Below are 12,156 nucleotides of genomic sequence, written 5' to 3' on the forward strand. Positions count from 1 at the left end.
AATCGGCACACGGAACAAGTATATACGGCTGTTGTTCGTGTGCCAAATGTTCAAACAAAAACAGGAACGAACGTAAATCGAGTAATCTGCGCTCGAATTGCAAGACGATAACTCGAATGAGAAAATGGAGGAAGAAAGTCGAAAAGGCAAAGTGCTCGCGTAACGAGATCAATGTATGAACGCGATATCAAAATCGAAAGAGTAATACCCTTGTACCAAGGTCTATTTTTAGGTACCGGTCAGTTGCATGTTCGTTATGTACCGGTTAGCCCCGTAAGATGGTTCACTTACACTAAGTTCCGAGGCTACGCACGTATTTTAATCTAGGCAACGTGGACACAAGGAACATCGTCCGTAGAAGCTAGTTTTATAACGAAATTTCAATCTTTTAGACGATAATTGGTGCTATTCGTTACCTTCACCGTCTTAGGGGACAGTATGCGAAATGATAATTCGTTCGACAAATGAAAATCTGATAAAATGTACATACATATGTTATTGCTTTCAATTTATATTCGAACGAAATTGACCATCACTCGTATAATTATTCATTTAATCACCTGTAAGATGCCATTTAATTCATAAATTGAGAATATAATATTTATATCATAATGCTAGCACGTATTTATTAGATTTAAAAATTCAACGTTTTCGTTACTGACAACTGATCAAGCAGAATATTTAAAAAAAAAAGACTATAATTTGAACAGGAAGAATTTGAAACGAATAATAGTTTTATTTTCGCATTCGACCGTGGTCACCAGATTTCTCGAGTTTTTCATCGACAGCGCGGCGGCCCTGGCGACTGGAATGCGGGCGCGGCGAGTCCTCGATATATGAATATACGCATACACGTAGTAGATACACACGTTCGAAAAGAAACTTAAGGGGTGTTCACACGAGGGCAATGTAACGTCAGAAATATTTCGCATTCCCGTTTATACATGCCTACGAACACTTGTACGCTAAAGTGCACTCGTTAATTCACAAAAAAAAATCATGACCTTAAAAAAAAAAAGATATATGTACGTATAACCTAAAGGGTCGTATTACATGGAAATTTCATGCATTCCTCGTGTATGTATTTCCTTAGCTTAGCACGTGTACACGTGCATACACAAAACATATACATAGAAAATGGCGTACCTGTCTCTAGGATCGATCCACGTTGTTTTTCTTGTGTTGTGATCGATGAAATACACTTTTCCATCAAAGTCTCGCGCGACGTCCCACCCTTCCGGAAGCGGTATCTCCCCATTCCGTCTCCTTGGCATATTTCACTGCGCTCTAAATCCATCCAAAACTCTCTATCACCGACCAGTCGACAGGCACATATTTGTGCGCGCGAGCACACACTCCTCGTGCCACATACACGCTGTATTGATACAAGAGAAAGAAAGATAGTAGACGTAAGAAAAACAAAGAGGAATATATCGAAGTTGGTAAAGAGAAGGCACGCAATAGTAATACACACTGATATACAGTGGAATGGAGATAGAAAGGATGTGTTGCATGCTACGACACACATGCGCGCGCACTCGCATACAGATACTGCGTGCGTGTCGACAGAGAAAGAGGTAGAAGGAGAAAAAGAGATAGAGAGAGAAAGAGAGAGAGCGCACGTGCATATGTTACATATACGTATACACATGTAGTATATAAAATGTACATACATGAGCGCTCTCTCTCTTCCTCGCGCGCTACTCCGCCATCATGAATACCTCATTATCATGAGCGGAGTGACGTCAGAGTCCCCGCCTTCAGATTCCTCTCGAGCGGAATTCCACCGTTAACATAGCTGGCCGTCGAAGAAAAGTCCACTGTTGGTATCTTGCCTTGAGACAGTACCGTGGTCCTACATTTGCACGAGAGCGTGCACAGATGCTTGTTACATTATTGTAACACTTTTTTCCTTTTTTTTCCCTTAATCTCACACTGGGCACTTTTTCCAAATTGGAGGAGAAATATATTATAGCACAGCCTTTGAATGATTTTTTTTTCCTTTTCACACCACAGAAAAAACTGACTTCGATTTTGTAAAAGCACTTTCACCCCTTCTGTCGTCTCACTTATGGTTCACTTCCATTTACACTCTGAACCTCTGTTTAACGAGGCTTTGATTTTACATCACGTGTAGTGATGTTCTGTCTCTGCACCTTTCTTCGATTTCTACTGTTCTTACACAATTACGGGTTTTACACGATTGGAAAGCAGGTTCACTGGAGAAATACTTACGGCACTGTGCCGGCAAATAAACGGGGGGAACACTTGCGAACTCGGTTTACACAGACGTTTCATTGACCAATTTTCGAAAATAAAATTGGTACGAGTGTATCGGCGAACAGTCGCAATCACGTCGTGCTCCTTTTCGTACAACAGGAACAACGACGAGTTTCTCAGAGCAGAGACGGGACAGCATCTGCGTCTGCGACCCGCTTTAAGAAATGCACGCTAATGCCGGTGCTGTCGAGTACATTTCACCGTGCTCCCTTTTCCTTCTTACACTAAACTTTACGTTCGTTGCGTGGAGAATATGTATACCAGCAACGTATCCGATCTTCCTTCGAGCAATGTCAGAAATCGTCTTGCGTTCACCCGCACGCTATTTCACTCCGCTTTTACTTAACACGGGTAGAGCCACTCTCTGTTACGGTTACCGCAAGACACTTTTGCTCGAATTGAACATTCCCTCGCAATAATTGTGCACTGTGTCAAGTCCGTTGTTTCAAGTGCCAAGAATACGCACAAACTACTCTTTCGTTTCGACGATACTACAACCTCGCGCCACTACAAGCATGTTGAGTGTTTGAAACATGCCACTGAACGTTCATACCGTGTGCGCTTGGCAATGTCTCTCACTCACTCTCTCTTCCTCTTCGCCTTAACGCCGTACACCGATGAGAACCGAACGTAATCCCCACCGAAACTCGTATGTTCCTTCTTCCTCTCTCTTTCTATCCAAATGCCCCTTCCACTAACCGAAAGCTCTCGTGTCTCTGACCGCTGTGCACGAACGGCGACGGGAACAGACGAACGCGATGCCCTTTCGATAGCTTCGCATATTTTCCGTTATGTTGCATTGGCGGCACCACCGTACAACTTCTAAACGCAGGTGCACCCGAGACCGTTGAACATCCGGGACGAATGAGTAAACTGATGGTAATCCGTCGGCGCCCCTTTAAGAATGTCTCATAAGCTTCTGTGGTATTCGCGTGTATTGCTTCCTCCTTCTTTTCTTCCTTCTTATTTTCCTTTATTCGTAACTTCCATGTCTTATCAAAATTAGAACGGACCAATAATGTATTTTTCTACTTCTATTTAAGATTCAGCCTTTCATTTTAAACTTTGCGCTCAATTAAATAAAATAATGATCAATGTAAAAAATGAATCTACTTTTCTGATGTTTTTTCAGCATTTTGCCATTTAAATAGCTTGTTTGCCGTAACATGGAAAGTGTATTTTTATGATTATAATTTTTTTATGTATCTTGGAATGGATAACCAGTTTTACTGGTGAGGTTCAAGTTATAGTATAAAGAACAGATGTATTAAAAATCAAAGAGTACTGCGTTTAAATTCCACCGGCCCTGGATTAATTTTCTCGCATGCGCGCTTTATTTCCCCTAATCCATCAAGTTAATACGAATTTTACGAAGTGAATGAATTATTACTTATTTAGAGGGACACGTGTACACGACTGCAGTTGTGCATGCGAGTACGTATGGCGCAGGTATGCGAACGTATGCGCCAGTGTTCTGCGAGTACTTTAATGTTTATTACTTTATTATTGTAATGTTGACGTCAACAATTAAAGTATGACTGTAACGCAAATTCATGACAATAAAGTTTAAAGTTTTCTTCGGTTATTTCTAATTGAGAACAAGTAGTTTGGTGTCGCACGAAGTAATAAACATGGCAACATCCGAGAGTGATGACTTCGAAAGTGCTGACGAAGAGATGAACCACAATATATCAACGAAAAGAATTATTCAATCTCAACAGTGGAGCACACCAACTGCGATAGATTCCGAATCTGATGACGACACAGAATATGTACCACGACCGTCTTACGCGAATGTAATGTATAATAAAAGGACAGAAAAATATTATGCGGGAACTGATAATGCAACAGACGAAAAAAGGCTCGATAAAGATATCAGTATTAAAGATACGCGTAATAAGAAAAAAAAAGAATCAATTAGTAATACTGACAGAACTTTAGAAGAAGTTAATGATAAGGTTACATCCTGTGATTTACCAAAAGAGGAATCTACAGAGGTAGCCTCAAATTTGGAAGTAAAGGAAAATCTAAATAAAAATGAGGTAGAGTTACCTCTTAAAACAGACGTCAAAATGGAAGATCCTTCTGAAATAATTACATCTAAATCAGATAGCAAACCCAAGGATCGCAAGCAACAGAAGTTAGGTGCAAAGAAATTAGGAACTAAAATCACATCCGGTGATAATGCCAAGGATGACACAAGTAGCATAATATCTACCGATAAAGAAAGTACATCTATGAAAACAGAAGATACTTCTCTTACAGAATTCTTAGTAACAGAAGAGTTAACCGAATCAAATATGCCAGAAGAGATGAAATCTGATAAAAAATTTAAAGAAGTATTTAAACCTGATGGTTGGGAAGGTCTTGGCAAGGAAATTGAATTACCCGAAGAGTTAACTGAAGAAAAATTACAACCAATATTAAAAAAACTATCGCTTACTGACCAAGAAACAGACAATTCTTTGAAAGGTTGGGGTTGGGGCAGCTGGGATGTGACTTCTTTTATTAATTCAGCTAGTGCTGGAGTTTCTACATTAACTAGTCATGTAACACATGGTCTTACACTTTTGGAAGAATCTATGGCTATACCGGATGAATCTACACCGACTGAAATTGAAGAAGAAAATTCTGCAGTTGCTGGTGATATATTCTTTGATAAATGTCAACTGCTTACAATTATCTGTTATTTAATATACAATAAATGTTTAAAAATTGTTTATCATGTACTTACTTTAACTCATTGAATTTCCAGATGATAAAAAAGAAGAACCTGAGGAACAATCTCTTTTTGGATTTGGGAATCTAATATCGGGTATGTCTTCAATAACAAAATTAGTTGAATCAACTGGGAGCAAAGTCATGACTGGTGGGTTGGATACATTAGAAGCTATTGGTAAGAAAACAATGGAGGTATTGCAAGAGGGTGATCCAGGGTTGAAGAAAAAGAGAGCCTTTTTCATGAATGAAACAGATAAACCAAATTTATCTCAAGTACTTCGCGAAGCTAAAGAAAAAGCAGAAACTGTTGAGAAAACAGCAGAAGAGAAACAGAAGATAAGAAAAGTACATTTTGAAAGTCTTTTTGATGATTATCAAGGACTTGTTCACTTAGAAGCATTGGAAATGTTGTCAAAACAAAGTAACATTAAAATACAACAGCACTTGAGTGGTTTGAATACAAATGAATTAAATTCCATGGAAGAAACATTGGAAGATGTTAAAGAATTATGTGATTTGGGTGAAGATGATGAAAACGAGGATGAGGTACATGACAAAGATCTGAAATGTAGATTGCAAGAAGCTTGTAATGACCTTGGAATTAATATTACATATGAGAAATTGGATGATGTAAGTAATTTTGATGCTGAAATATGTCGGATGCGATTTATAAAGTTAAATATTAATTGTAGGCTTTTGAAGCATCTAAAATTTACACCACCCCACCTATAACATACACCGGTCAAGAAATATTTGAGCATGCTATTTCTGTTCTGGCACAATTTACAGCCTTTTCTGTGGAAAGGTTTCACAAAACTGCAGAGTTGCTTCTAATCAAGGAACACAGAAGCACCGTTAACGAGGCCGATGCATTAGTTCGTTTAACGCATATTTTGTCCAATCAAATTGGAGTACTAGCTAATACTTATTGTAGCTGTTTAAATGTCATTGCCGAAACTTCCGACAAAGCGGATGATATTAATGCTAGTATAACAACAATTTTCATGGAGGTAAGAAAATATTCTGTTGACCAGTTTCATGTATTTTGCGACATTAATTATTTTTCTTTTCAACAGGCTTCGAATGCAAGTTCTTACATCCAAGATGCCTTTAAACTATTGATCCCCATTATACAAGTGGGTGCTATGTAACGGTCAACAGAGATATTTTTTATTACTTTTAATACATAATTGTACACACACGCATCCGCGTGTATACGCAATTATTAATATATATGTATATTGAACAAAGCCATGAACAGTTTATTGAAGATGATTTGCCCCCTATACCGTTTCACTGTCTTTTCCCCGATGTATGTGTCTGCTACAGGGACCAAGAGAAATTTGAATATATATACGAATTTATACATATACTAATTTCTTAATTGTTATAGTAAAAAATAGTTATGTATATAGATTTATAATATAAAAAATATAAATAACTCTGAAAATTATGAATTCACAAATGTTTTGTACTTGAATCACATGGTTATTACATAATAACAATTATCCATTACGAAAATATATTAAAAGTGTAGAATTTATTCAAATATGAATGTACGGAAGATAAGCTTTTCAAGTAATTCGTAACCTACGTACTTTCAAACATTATTACAGTACCATCGAGAAAACGGAATGGAATGAAACGAAATGATGGGCATATAACTATTGAATAAACAATGACATCATTGTAAATTGTTTTTGCAAGAAATTAAAAAAAAATAGTTTGAAGATATTTTTATAAAAGGGAAAACACGACCAACATTAGGTAACGTTAATGTCACATTATAGGACAAAAAATGCCGGATATTTGTAACCATATAATAAACACATGTCAGTGTAGCATTAAATATAAAAATTATTTTATCAATGTTTCCCCCTTTTATTACCAATGGGAGGTTTTTGAAGTTGAAAACTCGAACCTGAATCAGTCGTTGGTAAAGGTGCAGTAAGATTTGATGGGGTATTAAAAGTCAAACTTGCGGTTGGTGGTTTCAATGATGAGCCTAGGGTAATGTTAGTAGCAGATGATGTTGATATTGTATTTCCCCAAACTGTAACAACACATATACTGAATTATTTGGAATCTGTATTTAAATAGTTACACTGCTTTGCATGAACAATAGCTGAAGCTGCGTAAATTTCAATGAATTAAAAAAAAAAGTATCATTGAAATGTAATTATATTAGCAATACTAACGTCATTGTAGAGTTAAAGAATATATGTCCTTAATATATTAGCAAAATTCTTGTGCATGATACAGACTCCATATACCCTGTTAAATATTATATAATTTAGTGTAAACGCGAACATTCTCGCATGATTATCAAGATGACAGAAGCAATTAAAGCACATAGAAAATATACAGCCATTCCTTAAACAACACATGTCTTAACTTTCCTTCATAATTTTCTATTTCCTAATATACGTGAAAACAAATAGAAGATAAATATTTATTGTACCGTTATTGCGAAAACAAGTATATTTTTTCATATAAATAATAAATGTTAGATACACAAGCTTTGCATCCCTTCCCATCACTGACAATACAAAGAGAAACAGAACAAAATTGAATACCTCATAAACTACAATAGATCCCTTACTCTTTTCCTGGAAAGGTAAAATCAAAATCAAATTACAGAAATGAAAATATAAACGAAACATATTTTGTAAAACTATACAGTTGCAACAAGTTTGCTATTTATACACGTGAAAATTCTACAGCGTTTAGTAAAGGGCATTATATGTTAGTAAATCTACCTCATACTAAATCCACGCAAGACCTGAAGGTAGGAGATGTTTATGGGATAGTTGAAACAACGAGATTACGTTGTTTTAGGGATTTCGTTTTCAAAAGAGAAATATATTAATACTATAAAATCACGTGACAATTTCATTTACCTAATGGATTTCGTGTTTCATAACTTCCGGGTCTATTAGAGCTTAACGCTGTCGAGGAGAGAAAACTTTTATTTCCTGTAAGAATATATTTTATAGCATATATATTAATATAAAACCTATTCCTAAGATGCAAGAGAACAATAATCAATCACCTGGTCCAAATGGAGTTGGCCCACTTGTAATTCTGCCTATACTATGTGATATTTTTCCGTCTGATTTAATATCCTCGAAAACATTCTTGTTGTCTTTTAAAACATACTTTCGAAAATTTAAGTATTGTTCCTTTTGCTGTTGCACTTTAGAATGCACGCCTTGCAACTTTCCAGCAACCGCTACCAAAGACTCGTGAAGCTTATTCATAGCCATTGTTAATTCTAAAAAGATCCAAACATATAGTAAAATCTTCCTAAATAAAAATAGTAATAAAAAAAGTTACCCTGTGGTGTTAGAGTTTTTGGAGTCATCATTGTCTGAATATGTTTTTCTGTCGTTTCGATTTGTGATTTAAATAACATTAAATCATGTTCAAAGTTATCAGCTAATTCCATGAAAAACAATAATGGTGCATTATTTTCGTACTGTAATCCCGGCGGGGTATCGTGCGTTCTTTGTGATATTTCAGCACTTTGCAGTACTTTAGCTGTATCTTGTTTTAATTTATCGACAGCACAACGATCACGCTGAACAGCCCCGCCTAATGTGGTCAAAATTTCCATCAAAGAAGCTGTATCTTCGGCGCATCTAGTTAATGGCCGCGCAGAACCTCTTGCTATCTCTGAAGACAACATTTTCTGTTCTTTTACAAACTCCCTGTAATTAAAATGGTATAATAAATCAATTTTATATACAATAGTTCCAATGCATTTTCTTTATTATATAACAATTACTTGAATTTTTCTATTGTCTGTAATAATTCTGGTGCCCAAATATTATCTTTAGCTGCTACTGTATTGCTATTTCCTTGTGAAAGTCCTTTATTGCTTATAGATACATCTAATCCTCCTAATCCTTTATTAGTGGTAGAGGTAGTAACAGTAGTGCCAGCAATTGATTTTCCACCTAATAAACTACCACCGCTAACAGATCCACCAAAAAGGGGTGCTAAGAATAGATACCATTACATGCATGTACATAAATATTTTCATTAATAATAGCATTAAATTTTCAAATATTACACACTTGAAGTAGTAGATGTACCAAAACTGAGATTTCCAGCTGTAGATGTAGCAGATGGGGTACCAAATGTTAGACTAGTACTTGCTGCTGGTGCCCCAAAATTAAGACCAGTAAACAATGGTGCAGAAGTAGTTGAAACAGGGAATAAACCAGTAGCAGATGTTGTAGTAGTTGTATTTGAACCTAATAAACCAGTTGGTTGTGCCTGTACTGTAGTTGCAGGTGTGCTACCAAATCCAAAACTAAGCCCAGTAGTTGTTGCTGATGTTGAAGAAGTTCCAAAAGATAATGTAGGAGCAGTGTTAGTGGAACCAAAAGGTGTACCACCTAAATTAAAACCAGTTGCTGGTCTAACATAACAATATAAACATTATGATTCATTTTTATGATCAGATGCCTTGTTCAAATCTTATTACATTTAAGCTATCTGATAGAAAAAATAAAAATTATACATATTTACTTCTGACCAAATCCAAAACCTGTATTGGTGGTAGTTGCAGGCGTTCCAAAAGAAAACGACATATTTCTTATGTACAATTAATAATTCTCGACACTAAAACAATTCAAAGTAGAGGTTATTCAAACATCATCGATACAACGTGCCTACAGTAAACAGTGACCAATGACTACAACTACAGAAAAGAACTGGACATATTTGTTCTCGAGGATTCATGATTTTGGGGTCCTAAAGATCCCCAAGCGAGATTAGGTTTGCATATACCCTCCATTATGCGCGGCCTCTCTAGTTATACTTTTTATGCATAAATATCCTGCTGATTTGTATTAATTATTTATCTCTTTTGCGATATTGAATGACTTATGCATGCCCCCGCGAGATGTAGTACCTGGAAATCTTTAGAACCCCCTAAACAGCATGATCCTCCAAACAAAGGCATGTCGTTTATTCTGGACCGTTCTGCGCATGTCTTGATTTGAAAAATTGAAAGGAATTTAAAGATTAATGCTCACGTTAAAATTAAATAGAAACGATACATGATTAGTTCTAAAAAGACTTGAACAATTATTAATTTGAAACTGAACGATGAATAAGTTCTAGGTATTATTTCGATTTATTATTAAATATACCTACACTACTATATGATATAAATCAGAGGGCAATACAATGTCTTTATTATTTCATAAAGTAGTAAATGGTTTCTTTGTGTGTACGCGCCAATGTTCTAGTTAATTATATATTCCATCTATAGGAAATGGGATCAATTCAACAAAGTTTGCCAGATCAGTACACAGACTATCACAAAGTTGATTGCTGGTTCGGGTTCGTACATGGGCGTTTCTAAAATGATCACAGTTGCGTAGATTAAAAGAACACATCTAAAAACATTTTTTTAATTATCACTAATTAATTCAGAAATTACTTTTAATATCCTTTTTGTCAGTAATTTTATGTATTAACATTTTCCATGAACATTTAAATAGTTCAGTCTCATTTAAAACAAAAGGAAACGGTCATGTTTAACGCTCGTATGCAGTTTAGAATACACCCGGTACGTAATGTCGTACAGAGTACGAGTTACTTAATCGTAAAATGACATCGCAATATTATACTCTGTTAATTACAAATACAATGAGATACCGTAGATTAAAAAAATCTTCTTTGCAATACCTATTAAGAATATATTTCCTAGGTACTTTGCGATGGCGTGCGATTTGTTTCATTTTCTTTCTATGCTAAGTATAATACACTAAAACCGGCAAAGTATTTTTTCAATTCAAATAATACAGTCAAGTTTTTTTCATAGTTTTAGAAATCAATCGAAATCAGTGCCATTGCAAATAAAAGAAATATTTATGCACTTCGCACATCACCGACGATCTTTTAATTCCGATACATTACTGATTTTTTTTCCTCCTTTTATATGTAATTCTCTACCATTTATTATTTAGTTTGTTTAAACACTGTTTTAACAGAAATATATAAGCTAACAACTTACGTGTACCACAAGCAATGTACAACTTAATCAACCACCCTTCCATCCCTCAATGTAATAAATAATTCATTTTATGTACAAATTGAATTGTTTCTAAAATGTTCAAATCCACGAAGATAGTTTTCTAAAATACCAAACACACTTGTATTCGCCTTAGCATTGTGCATACTCAAATTCAATTGCTGCTTTCAGAGTAATAGTTGCATCTCATACTTCCAGAATTTCTTTTTTTTCCCTTTTTAAGTGTTAACAATCAAAATCTAAACGCTAAATATTTATGTTGTATTCATTATTCTGATAGCAGCATCAGAGCCACATGTGTTATATCATAGAATGGAAACATTATTTATAATATAATTTTTTTTTTTTTTAGTATTAGTACAATATTTAAAATAGAGTATTTTTTTTTTTGGTTGAGAAAAATTACTATATCATTGTGACAACAAAATGAGCATCTATAAAATCATGATTAATTATCTATCCATTTCTGGTTTCTTCTTATGCTTTGGTATGGCACTAAGGTTCATTTAAAAATAATTTACTTCAATATTATGCAGATGCAAGTTATGTTGTAAGACAAGCAGGCGTAATCAAATATTCTATCTTATGGTTGTTGTATTTGAATTTGTGCATGTGCAGCAACCATACATATACTAAAATTCTTAACAATTACATAACTGAATTAATGTTTCGAATTACCAGTTCACACATAGCAGTCGAATCTGTTGATTAGAACTAAATTAATTGGGGTAATTTAATGTATCTGCTAATTTTAGAAAGTTATCGTGTTGTATTAAATGCTTTTGTCTGTAAATGAAGGCCATTCAATATTGTAGAGTCTACAGTAACAGCTGGATTTTTTTTTTTTTTTTAATAACGAATCGATAGAAAACTAACTTTTAATTATTAGGCCATGTTTAAATGATAATTAGATCCGTTTGTTTAAAAATCTAAATAGAAAGTCAGAAACTTTATATTGCTTTTGCTTTAAATTTCGGAAAATAGGAATTAAGTATGTTAGAACCAGAATATGTTAATATTAATGTAAATATTAATAAAAGAAGTAAATGTAAGGAATGTTTCACTTTTAGTTTATATATCCATATTAATGTGTAATTCATCTAATT

General features: G+C 34.8%; 3 protein-coding genes across 12 annotated transcripts in view; 1 reads left to right on the forward strand and 2 right to left on the reverse strand.

Moving 5' to 3' along the window:
* Positions 1-2,656, reverse strand: part of LOC114874236 (protein kibra) — a 30,243-nt gene extending 27,587 nt beyond the window's left edge. Inside the window, exons 1-2 of one of the 4 annotated variants that reach the window (XM_029183349.2) lie at positions 1,722-2,656; positions 1,147-1,287 (exon numbers count right to left, since the gene is read on the reverse strand). In XM_029183349.2, coding sequence (XP_029039182.1) covers positions 1,147-1,274 — 128 coding nt within the window. In that variant the 5' untranslated portion in view covers positions 1,275-1,287; positions 1,722-2,656. Of the gene's footprint in view, positions 1-1,146; positions 1,376-1,673 lie in introns of all 4 variants that reach the window. The other 3 variants (XM_029183345.2, XM_029183347.2, XM_029183346.2) reach the window with 3 other exon arrangements.
* A 104-nt stretch (positions 2,657-2,760) lies between these two features.
* On the reverse strand, positions 2,761-9,791 carry LOC114874239 (nucleoporin p58/p45). 7 transcript variants are annotated; one of them, XM_046287560.1, is made up of 8 exons: positions 9,538-9,773; positions 9,081-9,427; positions 8,789-9,002; positions 8,338-8,711; positions 8,054-8,275; positions 7,902-7,976; positions 7,578-7,610; positions 2,761-3,176 (listed from the first exon to the last, which is right to left on the reverse strand). In XM_046287560.1, the coding sequence occupies exons 1-7, from the start codon at positions 9,597-9,599 to the stop codon at positions 7,600-7,602; spliced, it is 1,305 nt and encodes a 434-aa protein (XP_046143516.1). In that variant the 5' UTR covers positions 9,600-9,773; the 3' UTR covers positions 2,761-3,176; positions 7,578-7,599. The 7 variants fall into 7 exon arrangements, with proteins under 7 accessions (XP_046143516.1, XP_029039189.1, XP_029039188.1 ...); XM_029183357.2 differs by lacking the exons at positions 2,761-3,176; positions 7,578-7,610 and adding exons at positions 6,962-7,054; positions 7,200-7,275 and having other exon boundaries at positions 9,538-9,777; XM_029183360.2 differs by lacking the exon at positions 2,761-3,176 and adding an exon at positions 6,991-7,054.
* Positions 3,506-6,251, forward strand: LOC114874238 (protein FAM114A2). Its single transcript, XM_029183354.2, has 4 exons — positions 3,506-4,923; positions 5,036-5,631; positions 5,694-6,011; positions 6,078-6,251. The coding sequence occupies exons 1-4, from the start codon at positions 3,912-3,914 to the stop codon at positions 6,150-6,152; spliced, it is 2,001 nt and encodes a 666-aa protein (XP_029039187.2). The 5' UTR covers positions 3,506-3,911; the 3' UTR covers positions 6,153-6,251.
* Positions 9,792-12,156: the final 2,365 nt, after the last annotated feature.

Source organism: Osmia bicornis, chromosome 10, assembly GCF_907164935.1.
Source record: "Osmia bicornis bicornis chromosome 10, iOsmBic2.1, whole genome shotgun sequence".
Classification (NCBI taxonomy): domain Eukaryota; kingdom Metazoa; phylum Arthropoda; class Insecta; order Hymenoptera; family Megachilidae; genus Osmia; species Osmia bicornis.